Source organism: Pocillopora damicornis, chromosome 13 (assembly GCF_964200805.1).
Source record: "Pocillopora damicornis chromosome 13, jaPocDami1.2, whole genome shotgun sequence".
Lineage (NCBI taxonomy): Eukaryota > Metazoa > Cnidaria > Anthozoa > Scleractinia > Pocilloporidae > Pocillopora > Pocillopora damicornis.
The window spans coordinates 2,763,071-2,785,437 of record NC_142682.1 but is presented as its reverse complement, the minus strand read 5'-3'; the positions used below and the strand labels follow the sequence as shown (position 1 = coordinate 2,785,437).

The window sequence follows — 22,367 nt, the reverse complement described above, 5'->3', positions numbered from 1 at the left end:
GTACCTCTAGCCGGTAGGACTTAGGCCCTAGACTATCCCGTAGTGCATTTCGAGGTGCTAATCAATAGCCTCTCTCGTGTACCGCCAAAAATCATCTTCCCGGCCTTTCAGCTATCCGATTTGAAAGTGATTTTTCTCTCTTCCACTGGAAACATGCCTAATTACGACGAAGGAGAATCGTCCAGCAGCGAAAGTACAACACCAGAAGAGGTAAAAGTTACTGAATGGCTCATTTTAGGGGCAAATTTACCGGAATTGAAGTTAGAGTTGGCTGATTTCAAGAGTAAATGATCTTAAGTCACGCCAATTCTTTCGCGCATGCAAACAAGGCCATGTGCATTTCAACTGGATGTATCCAGTGCACTTCTATTGAATTGAGTATGTCAGTTTTTTCGATCCTAACCCAGTAAAAAAATGTTTCATTTTGATTGAGACTATAATCCAGAAGACCTGAAATTTACGCAGCTAAACAAAGCTTTGACAGGCCAAGGAGCTAAGAAAGTCTTTGTTTCTATCAAAAGTGAAACAGTAAACTTCCATACGCGCATATTTGCCTGGTATAACTTTAGTGACAGAAGCTTTTGTCGTGTTAAAAGCATCACCTGAAACCGGGGAATTTATTTTTAGTGGTTGTGAATTCCTGGATTTGGCCATTGAATTTGAACTAAGACAATTGTATCCTCAGAATTACTTTACTTCAACCCATCGCGGGTTGTTTCCTAGTTATTGAATCATTATAGTTTCATTCTAATGTTATTACGATGGAGCTATACCACTTGTGTATCAAGACAACTTGCCAGTCTTCAAGCTGAATATATCATTCACTTTTCATTATCTTTGTAGAAGCATTTTGTAACAATCTGATGTTGTAAGGAGATTTCATCATGGATCTCAAGGTGTACCATAAATAAATAAAATTAGAACGAAGTAAAGAAATCGCTTATTTCTCAAGTCACTGATTCTCTCAAGAGGTTTGTTTCCTTATAAAATAATGGTTATCTGACATTTCTTGTGTCACTCATTAAAGGTAGATAATTTAGTTTCTGTGTAAGTTTATAGTTTGATAACTTTTTTGGGGGTTAACATCTTTGTTTAGTCTGGTGATGAAGGAGGTGAAGAAAAAGCCCCCAAACCTAAAGCACAACCTGGACCACTCAAAGGTGCCTCACAGGAATATGAAGAAAAACTGGTATGAATTGCTTGAATAGCTACATGACATGACTAAATTTAAATCTAGTTTTGAAATAAAAGCTAGAAATTGGACTCCAACTCCTGACACATTCTGCTAACCATATGTGACAAATAAATCCTTAAACTCCCAAGTTGTGATTGTCAATTCTTCCCTCTAGCTAGGACACATTTCCTGGTAAGTTAGTTATGAGAATCTGGTGTTAGATCAAGATAACAACTTCTATTCTTGTTTGATTATTCTCTTACGTGTTTACCAGATAATGTGTGGATATTATAGGGAGAAGTTACATATTAATTACTTTGGGAAGTTGATGGGCTAAATTAGCTGAGGCTGAATGAAAAATTTTTGGTCAGTTTTGAGACCAAATATGACTGACTCTGTGTTCATTACCTTTCCAATGCCTACCTCATTTGTAGTAATCATCGAAAGAGAATTTTTTCCTTTTTTGTATTCCAATCCTTTTTTGGAAAAGTTTAAATTGATGTGAAACAGATCAATAAAATCTCTAAGGAAAGATATGAAAATGCTTAAGTTTAGTTAATTAATAAAAGAATGTAAAATTTTCTATTAATTTTCTTTTATCTGAGGAGTTGTGAAACAAGAAATGATCAACAGGCTTTCTTCTAGTAAAAGGGAATAACCATGGTAACAATTTTTTGGTATTAATTGGAAATTCAGGACCCATACATAATTGCCTTTTGGTGCTTTCTAGGAAAGGGACAAGGCCACAAGGTTTAATTACCTGCTGAAACGAACAGAGATCTTTGCTCATTTCATGAACACAACAAGATCAAAGAAACAGCCTACAAGTCCACTGAAAATGAAGGCACCTCAGTTTCCAAGCAGATCAAGGAAGTTATCTGACTGTGGGGAGTAAGTATTGGACTGAAAATGGGCTATATGAAACATGCTACTCCTTTTCACAACAGATTTGCAGGGCTGTCAATAATTTTGAAAGTTGAAGAAACTTAAGATAACTGGTACATCACTGAAAACTTTGTAGCTAACACTAGCTCGAATGAGTTTGAAGTGATTGAACTCCTCTTAACTGCAGAGTTTGGGATTGCTTGTCTCAATTTGAAACTTATTTAATTTTTTAGTCATCGCCATCGACGCACGGAGCAAGAAGAAGATGAGGAACTGATTAGTCAAAATAAACACTCACAGACATCTGTGATTCACTTTGATCAGAATCCACACTGTAAGTGAAATTTTCCTGTTTGATAAGGTGAAAAACATACCTTTTTGGTCATAAGGAGCACTTAGACAATTTCCTCATCATATTCATCTGTACTGAAACACAATTTTTTAAAATGCCGTAATTACAGACATTTAAGCTCGCAAACAAGAACAAAAAACTTGCTTGTATTGGCTTAAAGAACAAGAGCAAAAAAAAAATCATACCAGTGTGAGTAAATCAGCCACAAGTTCAAAGACTGAATAGAAGCATTAAAGTAAAATGGTTTTTTCAGAGTCACTCTAGTTTTGAAACTCCCAAGATCTCATTAGTAATTCTCTTTACTGTCTGCCAAATGATTCCCATAATGTTAGTTTGAAGAATTTGGTATTGGATCCATTGGTAATCCCATGATTGATATTTTTCTTTATTCTCATCACTTGTCTGCATGATATTTTATAGATGTAGAAAGGAGAAATTTTGTCTTGGTCACTCATGGGAGTTAAAATGCTTAATTACCAACATGTTTTGTCATGACACTTCTGCTCCAGAAGTACTGTGTTATGAAATGTTGCAGTAATGAACTCAAAGGCTTTGTATTTTCCGGTAGTCATCAAGAATGGGGAAATGAGAGATTATCAGTTAAGAGGTCTCAACTGGCTTATCTCATTGTTTGAGAACGGAATCAATGGAATTTTGGCTGATGAGATGGTGAGAAAATTGTTAACATCCTTCTTTTTTGTGAGTGTCATGAGTTCCCTTGAGGAATTTGTTAGGACAACCTGTGATGGATAACATTTTGCCTTTCTTCTTGATAAAAAAATCAAAATAAGCTCTTGGGCTAATTCACCAGCAGGCTTTAAAGGCATTACCTCATTTTTTTATTGTAACAGGGTCTTGGTAAGACTTTGCAGACCATTTCTTTGCTGGGGTACATGAAGCATTTCAGAGAAATGGCAGGTCCTCATCTTGTTATTGTGCCAAAGTCCACGCTAGCTAACTGGATGTCTGAATTTGAAAGGTGGTGTCCGACTATCCGAGCTGTTTGTCTCATTGGCAATCAAGAGCAAAGGGTGAGTTAAATACGTCTGTGTTCTTTAGGAACAAGTTTAGAGTTGGAGGTAAATTGCTGGAAAAAAAAAAGGGAAAGTAAATGAAGACCTTGCCAAGCTAGGTTTGGGTGGGGGACTGGGAAGTGTATGGCATTCTTTCCCCCCCCCCCCCCTTCCTTATCCACCAAAGGTCTGGAACATCTCAATTTTTAATACCAGTATGTTTATTCTCCATACTGTTTTCTATACATTTCCCAAGGTGCTGACACTGAGAATTTGTGTAACAATCAAGAGCTTCTTTAGTTTATGATCATTTCCTTTATTCTTTTGTCGCTTTTATTAGTGATTTCAGTGGGTGATATTGTAAGGAGAAAGTAGATACTAATCACTCCTATGGGTCAAATGGCTGATGTGGTGTACTATTGTACATTTTCAGGCAGCTTTTATCCGAGACACCATGCTCCCTGGAGAGTGGGACACTTGTATAACATCTTATGAAATGGTGATAAGAGAGAAAGCAGTGTTTAAGAAGTTTGCCTGGAGGTATATCATCATAGATGAGGCACACAGAATTAAGAATGAGAAGTCTAAAGTATGTATCTACCAAGTGTGGTTGCCACATTTTACTTCTGTGGTTTCAGTTTTTGTGGTTGTGCTCTAATGAATTATCACAATGTTTCTCATCTTGTTTCCAGCTCTCAGAAATTGTGCGAGAACTCCGTTCCTCAAATCGGTTGCTCTTGACAGGAACTCCTCTGCAGAACAATCTTCATGAGTTGTGGTCATTGCTGAACTTTCTATTGCCAGATGTTTTTAGCTCGGCTGATGTAAGTTGCTCCTGTATAAAAAGACCACATGATTTATTTTTGTAAGACTAATCACTAAAGCTGCTCAGAACACAGCAAAATTTTTGGAAGGAGCACACAAGTACTTGAAATAAATACAGGTAACTGCTGCCTAGTATGGTTTTAATTTTAAGGACATCATTTAATTTGTTTTTGGGCTTTGTCCTAGGATTTTGATGCTTGGTTCAATACCAATTCCCTTGTGGAAGAAAAACAACTTGTGGAGCGTCTTCATTCAGTAAGTACTGCATGATATGATATAACTGCCAAGGAGACAACTTTGGTTTTGTGACCTCATTTCATATTGTTTTAAGTATTGTCCAGGATCCGTACATGTATACCATACAAGTCATGGTTCCTGTATAACATATGTATGAAAATTGTCCTCCAATGCATTCTGAAATTGACCTTGGATGCCCTCATTTCCATATTGTTTTCAAACTTTCTGCTTTCCTGTTTTTTTCTTTTTTGTTTCATTTTGGAACTTGGCTGCTCATTTGTGATGTATAAGGTTTTAAGTTTCTAACAAAAATGCTATGCAACATACTTCAGCTTATATTAGGTATTTTTAGCATACTTTTCCATTAAATAGAGTGTGGTATGATAAAATTGTTGTCAAAAGGTGACTTGTTATATCTTTTCTCTCAACATGTCAAAACACTCATTGTAAATGTTTTTCTTTTTATTATAGGTTCTAAGACCATTCCTATTGCGTCGTCTCAAGGCTGATGTTGAAACACGACTTCTCCCAAAGAAGGAGACAAAGATCTATGTAGGACTCACAAAGATGCAAAGATATTGGTACTGCTTCCTTTAATGTTCTTTGAAATAATTCCCAATAAAATTGTAGTTTTAATTGCCCTTTTACATATTTACCCTAACATCAGTATGCATGTTCTTGATATGGTTCTCTGTACATTCTGTGAGGTGCAGACAAAGAGAGCTTCTTTTGCTGGCTATCATTTCCTTAAATAGGGATGATATTGTAAGGAAAAATTAGTGGCTTATCACTCTTAGGGGTCAAGGGATTCATTGCCGGTCACTTTTTAATGGAAACTAGCCAAAAGTACACCTTATCTGAAATCTGCTTAAAAATTCTTTAAATATTACAAAATGCAAGATGGTAGTGTTAAAATCTGCCTGCCTATCTCAACCAAGAAAATAAAAGCCCTTGATGAGCATTATTCACAAGCATATGGCAATAATCATTGATATTACTATTGCCTATTTAGGTACACAAAGATCTTGATGAAGGATATTGATGTGGTAAATGGAGCAGGGAAATCAGACAAGATGCGACTACTGAACATTCTAATGCAGCTACGAAAGTGTACAAACCACCCTTACTTGTTTGATGGAGCAGAGCCTGGTATGTAGAAGAGTGAGATTCAAAGTGATCATGGTCTATGTGTTGACTGATGTGATAAGATTGGGAAGTTGACAGAGGTGCAAGGGCAGGAACCATTTATATACTGACTTGCAGACTGAGAGGCTTTGTGATGCCAGCTAGTAATCTAAAAGATTGAGTGACTGACTTAAAGCCCAGCTGACTAGTTGACTGATGACAAGTGGCTGGCCTGCTGGGAGATTTACCAACTGACTTACAGACTGATTGAACAACTGACTCTTTTTATGGTGATAAATGGTAGTTGACTAACTGACTGACAGACTTTCTGACTTAAGTACTGACAAAGTAACTATCCAATGTATCAAGCACAGACTGACTGACTGACTGGCAGACTAACTGATATCCGTGCTGACAGATGGATGGAACCTACTGAATAACTGGTTGACTGATGGAGCAACTGTCCTATTGATGGACCTAGATACTGAAGTTAGATTGTTGGGGGGGAATTAGTTGACTGATTGATGGATTGATTTTCCAAAAGGTCCCCCATACACAACAGATCAACATCTTGTAGACAACAGTGGCAAGCTGAGAGTGTTAGACAAGCTGCTTGTTCGGCTTCAACAGGAGGGTTCCAGAGTTTTGATTTTCTCCCAGATGACCAGAGTGCTGGACATCCTTGAAGATTACTGTCTGTGGAAAGGATTTGAGTACTGCCGTCTGGATGGACAGACACCGCATGAGGAGAGACAATCAGCAATCAATGCATATAACATGCCTGGAAGTGAAAAGTTTATTTTCATGTTGAGCACCAGGGCAGGAGGTCTGGGGATCAACTTGGCCACAGCAGATATTGTGATTTTGTATGACAGTGATTGGAACCCTCAAGTAGACCTGCAGGCTATGGTGTGTTGCAGTATATGTGAATTTTGATTTGTTAGTTATTCTTTAGTATGGCATCATGCATTTTTATCTCACATACATGTACCATCTTGTGAGAGTAGCTCATTAACCCACTGTCTATCATGTGCAAGGCATGACATGTTCACTTTGAATCCTGGATTTCTACATAACTTGATTTTGGTATGTTAGGAGTTTGATTGAATCTCTCAATATTTTGATGTACCCATTGTGTCACATGGTTACCTGACAGGGAAAAAATGTGAAAAAACAGGCAGAGATGTCTTTATGACCAGAGTGTACCAGAAAAGGTTGTGATTCAAATGAAACAAAACAAAAACTTTACATGGAGGAAGTTAACTTGATGTCATCTTTAGTCATCAATAAGACCTTCAATAGGTACAGTTTAATTTTAAAGAAGACAATATTTGGAAATAATTACTTGAATTTATAATCATATTGTGATGAACAACAACAGCAACAGAAACATCCATGTCACTGGGTTGGTATATATAGTCAAGACCTTATAACATCTTTCTCTCTGCTTACAGGATCGTGCCCATCGTATTGGACAGAAGAAACAAGTGCACGTGTTCAGGTTCATCACAGAGAGCACTGTTGAAGAAAGGATTGTGGAACGAGCAGAAATGAAACTCAGACTTGATGCCATTGTTATCCAACAAGGTCAGGCAAATTGTTTGCTTCCTTTAGTGTTCAGTTGGTTAAACTTTAAAGAATAGAGCATAATTTAAAATGCACAACGAAAGTAAGTGAATAAGACTTTAGTAACTATCAAAATGCGTGCATGATTTAGCTTATCACATAGAAGTAAACAATCACATGGCAAGAAGGAATCTATTTTAGAAATGAAAGGAAGTACCATAGCCAATCAGTTTGTAGCATTTTTGATTGTACACTAACAGGGTTATATGAGTAAAGTTAAGCTTATGCCAGTGGATTGATCACAGTGGCTGCTAATTGCTGCTAAAAAAGAGATACATATTTCATTAGAGGAAATTCCTTATCACAGTCCTGCGCTACCCACTTTTTATTTACTCACTTGCTATGAAATTTCAACTTATTTGTTTCCCTAGGTCGACTTGTTGATCCTAGTCTTAAGGTCAGCAAGGATGAAATGCTGAGCATGATCAGACACGGTGCAGATGAAGTGTTTGCCTCCAAAGATGAAGAAATTACAGACGAAGACATCGATGCCATCATGAAGAAAGGAGAGAAGAAGGTGATGTGTCTTTTGTAATAAACAGATAAAGACAGATGATTCATTTTAGGCTCTGTCGTCGAATAAAGAATTATTTTTTTTAATCAGCTACGAGCAAGATTTGAGGTTTACGATTTCAGGTCAAGAATTTGTTTTTCTTTAGTAACGAAATTTTGCTGTTGTGTTTGTTTTTAAGACTGCTGAGCTTGCTGAGAAGATGAAGCAGTTTGGCGAGAGCTCACTGAGGAAACTGGCCATGGATGCCCCAGCAGAAAGCATCTTCCATTTTGAGGGCGAAGACTACAAAGAAAAGCGTAAGGTGAGAGAATTAATTAAGGAGCGTGCTCAAAACTAGGGCGAACAATAAGAACTAACTGCTGGATAAGAAAATTGCAACAGAAATGCGATGGTTAATTTCCATAAAAAGATGCAGTTTCCTGGTAAGAACTAAAACCATACAACCAGGACAGCCAATGAAAACAAGAAGAAATATCTCAAGGGTCCAACAAGAAATTTAAGTGGAAATCTGTGAACTTCTTAAGTGGGTTAGTGGCGATTTGTTTAGCTTTTCATCGTTTTGTTGGAGACAGTGGGAAGAATTTCTCAGGTTTGTCATCGGAGGGAGTAAAGAATAAAAGTTGTCTTGGACTTAGTCTTTCGACCTAGTAACTGAAAACTGCTCCATCAGAGAAATTTTCTATTAAGTGTCGAAGGTAATCTGGGATTGATTTGGTTTTGCTCCATCTCGTTACGTGATTGGCCTAGAAAACTCGCGCCACTTTCTTAACCAATCAGGTTCAAAACTAAAACCAATCGCGACCAGCGTCTTCCCGCGCTTTTGGTAGTTCGCTTGTTTTTACTTTGAGTTCTCATTGGCTCCTGGTGATATTTTCCATGCTATGATTGGCCGTTGTGATTGCTTTGGTTTTGGTGTCAGTGGACACGCTGTTGAAAGCGTGCTTATTGAGTTTGGTTTGTTTGATCTCTTTCAGTCTGGCGTTTTCCCGCACTGGATTGAGCCGCCTAAGAGAGAACGTAAAGCGAACTATGCTGTTGACGCCTACTTCAGGGAAATGCTGCGAGTTAGTGAACCAAAGGCGCCAAAGGTGGGAAAAATATGAGTAAACTAGGAATTTTTGTATAAATTTGATGATTTAGTTGTGTTGGAGATTGCGGTAGCTTAGTGGTCTTACTCAGTTCAACATTTTATGTTGAATGTCACGGCAACTGAACACGTTTTTCAAGCAATATTGAAGGCTTGAATTAACTGAGCTTTCGAAAATGTTCATAATTTATTTTTTAAATGTTTCTGCTCTCGTTCTTTCAGGCACCGCGACCTCCAAAGCAGCCTAATGTACAGGACTACCAATTCTTCCCACCGAGGCTGTTTGAATTGTTGGACAAAGAGATCTACGCGTACAGGAAGAGTATTGGCTACAAGGTGAGGGGCTCAGATAAAGAGTTCTTTTACAACCTAAGTGTTAGCCTCTTCTCTTTGGGAATCTTCGAACTCAAATTAGCACTAACTACTAGTTTAGGGGCTCAGATGAATAGTCATGTTATGACCTCAGTGTGAGCTTCTGCATTCAAGGAATCATCAGAGTATGTCCATTGACATGGTGGTACCTCGTTTTTCTTGCTCACCTGACAATATTTTGCTTGTGTAGGTTCCGAGAGACCCTGAAGACCCTCAAGGAGCAGAGAGACAGAAGGAGGAACAGCGGTTAATAGATGATGCTGAACCGCTAAATGAAGAGGAAGCTGCCGAGAAAGAACAGCTCCTCCAAGAGGTAACTTCTATTTGTCTTTGTTGTGACTGTTCCTTTTTCAGCCTAGTTATGACTGCCGGAGCTGCCATTTCACGATCCAATGAAGAGAAAAAAGCACGTAACTCTCGCAGAGCACGGGAAATATGCCGTGAACACTTTGCAGCGAAGAAGTAAAATGGGCGCCAATCTTAGAAAGTCGAACGCATAAACATATAACCGGTGTCAAGCGCGAAATAACGTCCAACCTTGTTAGCGCGGGATAACTTTAACCATCGGTATACTGCTGGAAACGTGTAACCGGTGCCGAGCGCGGGAAATATGTAACCAGTGTCAATCGCGGGAAAAGTTGTAACTCTTGTCAAGCACAGGAGAAAACGTGGGAAAACGTGTGACCAGTTGTAAACGCGGGAAAATATTAGGTGTAAGGATTGTCAAGGGTGCCGGATAAACGTATAACTAGTGTTACGTGGGAATAACATGTAACAGGTGCTGAGCGCGGGAAAACGTGTCGCCAGCACCATGCATAGGATAGCGTACCCAGCGTCAAGTGCAGGAGAAGGTTAGCTGTACACAGTGTCCAGCGCGGGAAGACACGTAACCGGTGTCAAGAGCGGAAAACATGTAATCAGTGTCAGTCAAGCGAGGGAAATATGTAAGCGTTGCAAAGCGCTGGAAAAGTGTTTTAGGGGTCCAGCTATGGGAACATGAAGCTAATGTCAAACGCGTAGAGAATTTGAAGCGCGGCAATGCTCCTGGGTCTGATTATTTGTATGATGTAACTCATCATCTCGTAACCTGCATTTCTTAATCGTTAAATATTACCTATTTTATTCTGTTTGAATCTAGGGCTTTACAAACTGGTCGAAGCGTGAGTTTAACCAGTTCATCAAAGCGTGTGAGAAGTACGGTCGTGATGACTTGGACAACATCTGCCAGGAAGTTGAGGGCAAAACTCCAGATGAAGTGCGGGCATATTCCGCTGTGTTTTGGGAGCGAAAAGACGAAATGACCGATATCGAGAAGATAATGGCTCAAATTGAACGAGGTGAAGCCAAGATTCAGCGGCGAATCAGCATAAAGAAAGCGTTGGAGGCCAAGGTAAGAAAATCATGAAAGCGATCGAATCAACATTTGAAAGTTATGTTAAGAATTCAAGTACAGTGACGTGTTTTCCGAAAGTTGTTGCATCAACGTTGTGATCTAAGATTGGGTTGGTCTGTAGAGGATAGTCTTACCAAATTGCAAGGAATATTCGCAATTTTTTCTTGAAAGCCTCGCAAAATTTCATCTTAAGCCTGAGGATGTAATCCGAAAAACTGAAGACAAAGAGTGGACGTCTATTGATGCAATTTGACGATCATGAGTCCAAACCACTCTCTTTCCGTACCCCATTTTTTGTGTATTTTTCTTCGTATTATTTAGAAAACTATTTACGCGGCAGATGCAGACTTGAATAACCGCTTCGGGATTGAGTTTTAGTTAGGCAGCCAATTTTTATGGGAATGGTACGAGTTTTCTCTGAAGACGAATCACAGTGCATAGCAAAGTTACGCAATCCCAGATGCAATCCTAGATAACTTTCTACATCTAATTAGAAATTTATCCTTGCGTTACAGATGGCGCGTTATCGCTCCCCATTCCACCAGATGAGGATCGCATATGGAACCAACAAAGGAAAGAATTATACTGAAGAGGAGGATCGCTTCCTGGTTAGTAAGAAAGCTTCTTTATATTGGTTTAGATAAGTTTGTGCTACGTTGGCACAAGAACGTTCGCCATCTCCAAGGTAATTTCGCTCGTTCGCTCTATTCTTGTTAACTTTCTTCTTTAATTCGGTTGACACTTGTAAGAGATTGGCCTTTGCTCCACCAACTACAAATTTCATTGACATCTTGTTCGCTCACTGTTCAACTTCTTGGAGGAAGGCGACGAAAAGAAGAGTGCCTTTTGATTTGATGTTGTAAAGCTTAAGATGTGATTGGTCGAGAGAATGATTCGAAGTTTCTGAGCTAATAATTGATCGAAGAGAAATAAAACAAATGCGATAATAGATTAATTTGGACATGTGATTGAAATTTGCCCTACTTGAATGCAAACTTGAAAAGTAATTAATGTCTATTTCTGACCTTTAGATTTGCATGCTGCACAAACTCGGGTTTGACAAGGAGAACGTGTATGAAGAACTGAGAATGGCTTGTAGAAGTGCTCCTCAGTTCCGGTTTGACTGGTTCCTGAAATCCAGGACAGCTCAGGTGTGGAAAACGCTCTCGATCTTTTATTTTTGTTAAGATTTAGGAAGATTTGAGACGAGTTGAGGCCTAGCACTAATAATCTCATGGTTGGTGCCAGACCTTTCGTGGGCTCGCTTTACTCAAGCACTCAGAATTTCTTGTGGGTAAAGAAAGGCTGGTGTCGCAGCAGTAATAAAAGGAAGCTTGAAGGCTACAACTTATTTTGACGACTGTTGTCGTTACAGGAGCTTCAGCGCCGTTGTAACACGTTGATAACACTGATTGAACGAGAGATGATGGAACTTGAGGAGAAAGAAAAAGCTGAGAGAAAGAAACGAGGAAAGGCTGCTGGGGGAACACCCAAGGTAGGTGACACCTTGTGGGTTCTGATATGAATTATATGAAGGAGTGAAGGATTGACAAGCCTTAGTCTTATTTTGTCACCCGTTAATCTACCTTCCGCTTAAAGGATAGAAACACGCGAGGGGATTAGACCAGATTGCTAATGACGAACTTAGAAGCGTTTCCATCTTCTAGACCAATGAAAAACTAGGATTAATTTGTTGCGCCACGTGACTGTGTCAGTGCTCTCTGATTGGCTGAAAGTTTGATAATTCATCGCTGGGTCTTGAAACGTAAGAGCTACAAGGAAAAAACGAGTGTGAAGCGCCCTTCTATAGTACCTCCGATAAACTGCTTTGTGCATCTACTATTGCGACTTATTTCGTATTTTTCCATCGCAGGCTCAAACGCCGAACAAGGATGAAAAGAAAAGAAAGGCCGATGGCACTCCTGATGGGAGAGGTCGTAAGAAGAAGAAACAGTAGACAAATGACATCTTGGATTCTTATCAGAACAAAGAGGGAATGATCTTGTAAAATATTAAGCTTTAATCCGTTTTTGATTGGTGAATTTTTCCATCTCACTTGTATTATAGCAAACTTGTAAAAGTCTACTTGTATCGTTTAGCGCCGTCAGTTTTTCCTCTATGAAAGTAATTATCGAGTTCACGATTTTTTAGTTCGCTATTCCAGGTATCAATCTCAAGGTGCAAGTCGGATGTGTCCTTTAGCAAGATTGGGTCTTTTTCAGTTAGCACATAAAGGATGATGTTTATCCAAGATTTTTAATTGTCAATAACGTAATAAAGGTGCCTCACTAATTTACAGATTATGAGTGATCTAAGCTGGTTGAAATAACCCCATCTTTCCGCTTCCAAACGGAAACAAACAAAATATTCCTCACGTACCAAAGCCACGACTTTGAGAGAAAAGTCAGTTATTTGTTCCTTGAAGCTATCACTTTTTCTGGAGCCCAACTATCCCGCAACCTAGGGATAGGAAGCTTTCGTCTATAATTGGAATTTCAGTGCCCAGATCTCTATTATTTTTAGCCGTGCACTGCTTGCGCAACAGTTTTCCTAAAGAGGAGACAAACCACTAGAAGAACTTCAACACACACAGGTCTAGAAACTGGTCTTTAATTATAAACTTTTGTTCTAGGGAACAAAAAACACCAAACAACTTGTACACTTGGGACTTCCCAATAAACAGTAAGGCATCTCCATTGTTCTGTGTTGACTTGTTTAATTGACCTGATATTAAGAACCAACAAGTTAAGTGTTACTAACACTTGCTAGCCTCACTTAGACAAGGGCTTTTAGTCTTCAAATATGAAAATTGTCTTGTCATTCACTGCCCATGCCAATCATATTATTCTCTCAATCCACTGCTTACTTCCTCATCAGGTGGTCAGGTTTAAAAAATAGGCATTTCAAAGCCAAACTTGCTAATATTGATGTGATTTTATGTTAAATTGTCTCAATTGATTGCAAAAAATTGAATGGAAAAATAAATGATATTTAATAATTGGGAAGCAAATACTCCAAGAGTTGAAAGGTGCTCTCTGAAATATAAAGCTCTGAATGCAGAGCTTCATGTCATTGTAAACGAAACTTTATCTTGTATCTAGAACTTTAGCAGCATTGGAGTCCTTCAATTTGCTGGCATTGCAAAATGTTGGTATGTGAACTCAAACAAGCCATAGTTGCCATCAAACCAATTGATTTAATGATTCCTATCAAATTATATTCATTTTCAGTTTTCTTTGCTATTGTAGAAAACACAAACTGGATCAACGCTTTGTTTTTAATATTCTTGGTGTTACTTTCTTTTCCCTTCTCCTTCTTTTCATGAGCCAAGCAGACACATCAAGTCATTATCTGCCAAGCACTGCCGCAGCAGGCCCTTTTATGAAACTCTGTCTTTAACCAACAGCATTCCACTTTTTGTGAGTTTAAATAAATTGCCGTGTTTTTTCCAGTTGTATTAATTGTTTCTTGTAAAATGGACAATTTCAGGCTGAAGATGATTGAGGAGGGTATTTGTGATGATACCACTCCACAAATTCATCCATAAGAACTGGCCCTAAAAAAAAAAAGGAAATTGTTATTGATCAGTCTTAAAGAATTTCAAAATTTGATTGTCTTTTTTTTGGTTCTAATAATAATTAGAAGACCATTCATTTATTTTTTTTTTCAGCAAAGCTCATGAACAACTTATCATCAATCTCCAAGATAACACTCCCTATAAATTTTCATGCCACATGTTAACAGTTTACTCTACACCTTGTATGGAAAAGGACATCATGAGGAGAAAGTGTAAAGCTTAAAAACAAAGGTTTATGACCTGGCAAGAACTAGACTTGTTGTCAGCCGAGATAGAAGGACAGAGGAGGAACTGGCTGTAAGTGAAGTGGCCAGTGGGGGCAGGGGACCCCTCCTCTGTTTTTCATCTTAATTTCCTCATTGCACCAGCCTTAACAAGAGGTTACAGGCTAGAGAGGACTAAAACACAGAGCACAGGGTTTGTAACCTTTTTGATAAACAAATTTCAAGGACTCTTCCAGGACTCAGATTGATTTTTCCGGGACTCCAAATTTGTCCTTAAACCCTTTCATTCATCTTATAATCTACATACATTTCTTATTACATAAATTCTGAAAACTTCATTGCTTGAGTTAAGCAGATTTCTGGCACTTTCCAGGACTGGTAGTCTTTTTTACCAGGACTTCTCAGGTCTGCAAAATGTTTAAATAAAATTCCAGGACTCTCCAGGTTTCCCAGGACCCACATGTACCCTGAGAGTGTGACTGCCTTGCAGTTATGTTGCTTTAACTACAACAAAAATCCAAAAAATGTGAAACTTACAGGCACCATCTTCATCATAATTTGACAAATCAGGAAGTATTGATCGACTAAATTCCAACACATTACACCATTGGTCTCTGTTTAAAACTTTATATTTTGAATTCTGCAGGGAAGAAAGAAATATCTTTAAATAAATGCAAAAATTATTCATATGTAACAGCAGTCCTGTAAGCAGACAGCCACATGACCAGATCAATTAAGCAAAAATTTGGGGTTTTTCTTGTCACTGTAACAGCCAACAAGTCCAAGGCTTGGGCCACTTGCCATAAATCAGAACTTTTTAGCCATAAGCCTCCATTCATAAAGAGAATTTTGTCATCAATCAATAAAAAAATTCATAAAGTTGTTTTAAACTGACTGGCCAAATCACTTAATTCCAAAGTGTTCTAACAATTTGATCAAAATATTGAGAAGTTTAAGGAGAAAAAAGCACAAAGGCATACTCATTTAGAAATTGAGGAGTTTAGATAGTCATGTGTCTTCCATGTCTGGCATGGAGTTCTTTACACAAACAATTTGCCAAAAAAGGACAGAACTTGAGAACCTGATTGTGTACCATTTTTACACTTTAACTCTCAAGATCTGACTGACTTAATTCTCCCCTCTACCTGCTACACATTTCCTTGTAAATTAGTTATGAGAATTTGGTGTTTGCTCAGGACAACAACTTCTACCTGATAAGTTGAGTATTCTCATTACTCATTTGCTGGAAAATATATGGGTAATATAAGGAGAGGTTACATGTTGATCACTTCTGGGAGTTAAGGGCATAAGACTTGACAAATCCATACAAAATGTATCTCAACTTTCTCTTGTGTTCCTGATTAATATTTCTAACTTTACAATTCTCGTTTTAACTCAAAAGGCATGGTGCAGTAAGTTAATTTTAAAAAAAAACCCCTCAGGCAACTGCTATGTCAGCTGATGGTGTCCATGGCTAAGATACTGTCTGGAAATGAATATTTTGCTGAGAAACAAGGCCTCAAGGACAAATGTAAAATTTTGAGGAGAGTATATAAGCCAAAGACATTACCAGCTTACATACCAGATAGCAAGAAGGGGTTTTATCTAGCCCTCCCATTAATTTTCATACTGCATGTTGACAGCAAATTTTGTTGACATTTTGGTATTTTGCGAAGTGTTTGAGATTTGCTTTTTCACATCCCTCTCACTTGAGTCTACAAAATGAGTTCACTTTTCTTCCATGTATAGCAATAAAGATGAAAAAGTGAAACTCTTGGGCTGCCTTTTTTCTTCTGGCTTTGTTCCTTTCCAACGGGAATAATTGGGGGCAAATATCCACATAGATGAGGGTTATTGCATGATTACTGTCCTTCGATTTTGCACCACATGACATAAAGTAGCCCGTTGAATTGCCCAAAAATTTATGGGTGGGTTCCAAAAAGAAATAATGATATAAATAGGCTGCGGATAAAGCAACATTGCATGATAACCTACCTACCTGCAAAAATTGTAAGAAATCATCTAGCAACGACCATGAATCATGGAGCAAAAGTTGAATCATTGTAACAGCAGTATCTAAGTCTAATGTGCGCTGGTCTTGATTCTGTTTGAAAGAGAAAGTAACAGAAGAGGATTATGGCTCTTTCTTTTCATCACATCCAGGGTACAACAAATGCAATAGTAACAGTACATGTTGATTGGTTAAGTATTGAATATCATTTGTCTACAACATATACAAGTATTTTCCTCAGCTCTACCTGATAATTGATTCAATAATAACTACCTATAATACTGTAGAGCTTGTGGAAAAGACACACAGAGTACCAGGAATCATGTTACTTGCTCCATTTGATGATCATCCACACACTAAATAATACTTATTAACAGATGAATTACAGTCTGTATAAATTTAGCATAGAAAAAAGTGGATGTCTGATATCTACACACACATGGAATAATAAATGTCAGATATTTCAGAGCATGTATAAAAACAGGCAACAAAGTACCTGAGATTTACTACTCAACATGCCACAGACATTTTCCTTCACTCTCACCAATGATTTTTTAAATCATATCAAGCACCTATACTGGTATATATTTAAAACCAAAACAAGACAAAAACCAATTTGTCAAGTTTTTCTTTCATTACTGATCAAATAGCAAATCATTTCCAACCAACTGATGATTAAAATATGAATTATTTCATATAAACTTCACATCAACTGATGATTGTTGAACAAAAAATGCGAGATCTTTCACAGCCAGTAAAAATACAGGCAGTGAAATGCCTCATATTCTCTGCTAAACATAAAACATATTTCCATGGTTATAGCTGAAATTAAGAAATTACATAGCTACTTTGAATAAATTTTCACCACTGGTCCTGTCAGAAACAAATTAATGTGTTCACCTTTAAGTTTCACAGTAAAACTGGTGTTTTCTGTGTCCAAATACTTAGTGCTGGAGATTTCTCCTTAGTTACATCCTTACTGATATTAGTTCAGATAATTTGGTATTGGATCAACTAAAAATCCTAATTGACGAATAATACTGTAAGGAGAAATTGAGCTGAGGTGAGTCATAAGAGTTGAAGGAGTTCTAATGTGCCCATGAGGGAACTGATGACTTCATTAACCGCCAACGTCCAAATTCAGTGGCTTTTTTTATTAACACTTTTCCTCAATAGGTACTTGCCTATGAATATTGCAAAATGTTGACAAGTAGATCAACAGCAATGCAAGTAATCTACATCAGACAAAAAGAAGAATCTCAAACTTACCCTACAAAAGTCAAATGCATAGCGGTAAATCTTTTTAAAAGTTGCACTGTCCCTTGTTAATGACTTTAGGCCATTTAATTGAGCTTTAAGTTTAGCTGTAGAATCACATCTGTCCAAAAAAACAACAACAAAAATACATGTAGCTAATTCACTTCCACTTTTATTTGCTAAAGAGATTATATACCCCAGGTAAACTGGTCAAAGTAAATATATAATTCATTGAAGGGCTACATCCACTTGCTCCCTTTCATGCTAAGTACAGGTGACCCCTGTTCAAAAGACATTTTGATGGTGTAATTCAAACTGGGGTATGTTCCAGGCTTTCAAAAATTGTCATTTTTTCTCCCAATCTTGTTAAAATGTTAAAAATAGTGGCTTTAACCCTTTAACTCCTAAGATATGTTTTTCAATTCTCCCCTCTGGCTGCTAGACATTTCCTTGTAAATCAGTAATGAGAATCTGGTGTTAGATCAAGATTACAACTTTTACTTGATAAGTTTAGGTATTCTCATTACCTTTTTGCTGGATAATGTATGGATATTATAGGGAGAAGGTACATGTTGATCCCCTCTGGGAGATAAATGATTAAAAGGTTTAGGGAACTTTAAAGACAGGCTAAACTACTCTATTAGGTAATCTTGATCCTTTAACTTCCAAGGTCTCATTAGTAATTCTCCTTACTGTCTGCAATACAATTCTTCTGATGTTACTTCTGAGAATTTGGTATTGGATCAACTAATAATCTCCCAATTGATAATTTTCTTGGTTCTCGTCATTTTTTTTTAAGGAAAAATTCTGTCTTGATCACTCATGGGAATTTAAGGTTAATAGAATTAAATACTTGAACTGCTTACTCTATTGAGAGCATTCCTTTGCTCCATTCATGAAAAGTAAAAAATCCCATTGTTGCTGCCTGAAGTTTCCATGCTATAACAAGCATTACGGTCTGTAAATAAAAAAGTAAGAAAAAACTCACCACTATGTTTACATCTCATAAAGTCAAAGTTAAAAAAGAAATAGTAGGTGGCTGCTCATCAAGTATACCATGGTGTTTCCACAGATTACAAGCTAAAGGGAACTAATCTGTGTGGGTGAAAAGTTCTTCAACCTGAATTGTTTCCACGTATAACGGGCATCTTTATTTCATTCCCTATCATTTTATTCATCATGCCGTGTTGTACAATGGAAACATGTTTTCTTTAAATATCTGATTCAGTTGAGGCTTTTCTTGCTACTGCTCTTAGTAGTGATCACTCAAACAGTCTAATTTGCACACTTCTCTGTCAAATTAAATTGATTCTGGTAATTTTTTAAACCCTTATGGATTAGCTACAATTAGTGATTTCAATATCAAAGTACAACAAAATTTTTGCATATTTACATTTTGCAAGTTTTATGCTAATAAGATAAAAGCTCTCATAAGTGAACAGACTCAGTCTGTTGTTTCATTGCTTGGTCACCTATAATAAGAGCACCCTGCTCTAGTCACAACTGTTTTTTGGATTCCTATGGATGACTGCTTACAAGAGGGTCAACTATGTTAAGGAGAAAATGCACAATTTTAGACAATTGCTGAAGGAAGCAGAGCAATCTTACATCCTCTGGTTTCACACCAAGGTCCTTACAAAGCTTTTCAACTCCCTCAGGTCCAATTGTGTCTGGTTCATCTTCACCTACAAATATGGAAGAAAAAAAGTAACATCTCAAAATCGAAGAGGTATCACAGTGTCCAAGAGGTAATTCACAACAATCAAGGGTACTTTAAAATACCTGCATAATGTTCGAACCATGCTCTACATCGCCTCAGAGAAAAGGGTTTTCCTAAGTCTTCAGTTAAACTTTGAGATTTTATACTGGAGAAACAAAAATGTTTCATAAACATCATTAGCATCAGACAGGTAACTGAAAATTAGTTTCAAACTATCAGAATGAGCTTATTGTCTAATTAGGTCCATTGAGTGTTCACAGGTAAAGATCAAAAGTATAGCTGTGAAAAAATAAGAATTAGAACTAATTATGTAACAGAAAAAGCTTGCTTGGCTTTTGATTTGTGAAAATGAGTATCTGGGCAGCTTTCAAGAACAACTTTTATCAAGCAGTTAGCCTAAAGCTCTCCACTTGAGATAAATAAGAGACAATATTTGTTGTAGTTTAATTTAGACAGGGGCAAGTTTCTAAAGAAACTGTTAGTAATGCTGCATCGGTGGAAGGTAGTACATGTACAAGAAAATTCGGGAACAGGAATATGATAAAAAACAAAAACTCTAAGCTATAGTCACTCAAGTTATATTTAACCCCTTCACTCCTATGAGTGACCAAAACAGAATTTCTCCTTACAACATCAATAAAATATCAACCAGATAAGTGATGGGAATAAAGAAAAATATCAATTTGGGGAAAATTAGTTGATCCAATACAAAATTCTCTGAACTAACATTAAAAGAATTGTACAGTTGACATTAGGGAGAATAACAAATTTGATTGGGGAGTTAAAGAGTTTTAAAAGCAAATTGATATTATGCCTACCTTGTTACACAGTCTTCTCTCTGTTTCTTGAGCTTTGTTTCTTCTTTTGTGGTGGTCTTTCTTTTCCGCCTTGGTGGCATTTCTGTTGAAACTATCTCTGAGTTTATACCACTTGTGCTAGCTGTTAAATGAAGAAAAAAATGCCAGAAAGAGAAAAAGATATATTTCACTGGAGAAAATCCTGTCTACGCACTATACACACCACATGCTAGGATCCCCTCATAATATTGAGTATTTTTAAAACTTGGCCTTTGCTTCATTTCCTTGAAAAACTACTATTGTAGACTGGGCACTTGCATGAACTGAAATTTTCGATAAACTCACTATCATTGTAGTTGAAACAATAATCACAACTTTTTGATTGGATATTGTCAGTAACTTCAGGGAGTAGGGTTGACTGGATACACATCTCTTTATCAGGTATTACGCTCAACTGTATGGGTTCATTACAAGATGTGCACCTTTACTACGGCACAGCTCACTTTTCGTTGTATTCCTTGATTGTTGTGATTGATGCTTGTGGAATTTCAATTCCACTGTCCTCAGTCATGTCATTGAGCTTAAGTTTCTTTCACCATAAAAGATGACCACTTTAATACTATGAAAAGGGACAGTAGAGTAGAATCCCACAAGCATGGTTGTCAACAATCAAAAAACATGACAACAGTAGGACAACTGTGCCCCAGCAACCTTCTGAGGGAACACGTCTTTGAAATGCACCAATCACAGCTGTTCAATACCAGCCAATCAAAACAAAGCCTAATGCTTTAAAAAGTGACATGAATCAAGTTGATCTCATCACCTATAAAAGCCAGCAGTATGTACTGGAATCCTTGAAATTAATCATAAAATGTGACATCATCATGAGGCAAGCAACAATATTTCATTACACAAGCAAGTAGTTCAAAACATGGCAGACCTGGTCATATACTTAGCTAGGTGCATAACACCACTAAAATTTTTCAAAAGATCCCTTTCATAGTTTGCTGGCACAAGCAAACCTGTCCAATTTTGACAGGATCCAGTACATGTCTCTAATAAATATTTGAATATGCCTATGGAGGAAGGTGGTCAGAAAAAGTCTTAAATAAAGATCACATTAAGTATTATCCTGATAAAGCAATTATAGGATTATCACAAAACCGAATACTTTGCCAAGCCAATTATGTGCCGCTATTGCAATAATTGCCCACCAGAATGTGACTGGGGCTATCCCTTCCAAATCTATGCAACATTTTCAATCAAAGAAATAGTTTGAGGTTAAGACATCATTCTGCGATGATACATGTCGTTAAAAAAACCACTGAATTTGAAAAAAATATTGCCATTTAAAGTTCGATGAAGTATACTTTCAACAAGCTACAAGGTCAATTAAATGGACTTATAGCAAAAGGCAGGCCGCTTAAATGGGCTTTAAAATTCACCATAATATAATAAGCGCAAAATATTACAGATAAAGCTTTCATAGATTAGTACCTGGAAAAAAATTCATGGCATATATCGCTTGCTAAAAAATATCACCTAGCTGTAAAATATCACCTTTAAAACCGATGAACATGAAGTTACACTCTATCATATATGGATCAGCAGTGAAAACAATTCAGAGATTATGGACGAGAATATATCAAAAACGCAGACCCTAGAACAAAAGCCTCGCGATATACCATACGAACTTTGGCGTAAGAATATAAATTCATGCATTGATTCCTACATCAAAAGAAAAATCAATCTGTCTTTCTCTACTCGTCGTTGATAGACTATCAATTGAAGATATAGCTCGAGTAGTTGTATAAACAGCCCCAGAGTTCCGCGACACACATGGACGGAAACGATTGCTAAAATGGGGTCAAGAGAATCAAACTCCATCGCTTGCTCACGCTCTCGAGGAACATGTCCATCAAGTATGCAACTATTGTTAATGTTAGGGAATCAAAATGTTACCATAAACTGACATTTGAGCCTTACATATGTAAAGATAAGCTTAAATATTTGCGACATGAAGAAAATACCTCGAATTCAGGGCATTAAAAGTCTCCAGTATTTTCTCTCCCTGATTTTCCGTCCTTCTTTAGGTGAGTTTCTCCCGGGTAGACTTTGTAGCCGCGCTCCATGTTTGTGCACGTGCTATGGCCTCGGTATAGCGCTAATATAAACAAT

At 37.4% G+C, this 22,367-nt stretch overlaps 2 protein-coding genes across 3 annotated transcripts; one reads left to right on the top strand and one right to left on the bottom strand.

The window, feature by feature from the left end:
- Window positions 1-38: 38 nt before the first annotated feature.
- Window positions 39-13,299, top strand: LOC113675073 (SWI/SNF-related matrix-associated actin-dependent regulator of chromatin subfamily A member 5-like). Its single transcript, XM_089191133.1, has 23 exons — window positions 39-210; window positions 1,097-1,189; window positions 1,905-2,065; window positions 2,293-2,393; window positions 2,980-3,080; window positions 3,263-3,442; window positions 3,858-4,013; window positions 4,117-4,248; window positions 4,436-4,504; window positions 4,958-5,067; window positions 5,499-5,635; window positions 6,156-6,520; window positions 7,066-7,198; window positions 7,609-7,754; window positions 7,930-8,052; window positions 8,726-8,839; window positions 9,061-9,174; window positions 9,401-9,523; window positions 10,349-10,600; window positions 11,119-11,211; window positions 11,635-11,754; window positions 11,979-12,098; window positions 12,477-13,299. The coding sequence occupies exons 1-23, from the start codon at window positions 154-156 to the stop codon at window positions 12,558-12,560; spliced, it is 3,084 nt and encodes a 1,027-aa protein (XP_089047259.1). The 5' UTR covers window positions 39-153; the 3' UTR covers window positions 12,561-13,299.
- LOC113675072 (DCN1-like protein 4) lies at window positions 13,198-22,342 on the bottom strand. 2 transcript variants are annotated; one of them, XM_027191604.2, is made up of 9 exons: window positions 22,220-22,342; window positions 20,211-20,331; window positions 19,455-19,537; window positions 19,281-19,357; window positions 18,539-18,630; window positions 17,685-17,793; window positions 16,404-16,508; window positions 14,942-15,044; window positions 13,198-14,159 (listed from the first exon to the last, which is right to left on the bottom strand). In XM_027191604.2, exons 2-9 carry the CDS (start codon window positions 20,288-20,290, stop codon window positions 14,089-14,091), a joined length of 720 nt encoding a protein of 239 aa, XP_027047405.1. In that variant the 5' UTR covers window positions 20,291-20,331; window positions 22,220-22,342; the 3' UTR covers window positions 13,198-14,088. The 2 variants fall into 2 exon arrangements, with proteins under 2 accessions (XP_027047405.1, XP_089047262.1); XM_089191136.1 differs by having other exon boundaries at window positions 19,281-19,351.
- Between the last annotated feature and the right edge of the window lie 25 nt (window positions 22,343-22,367).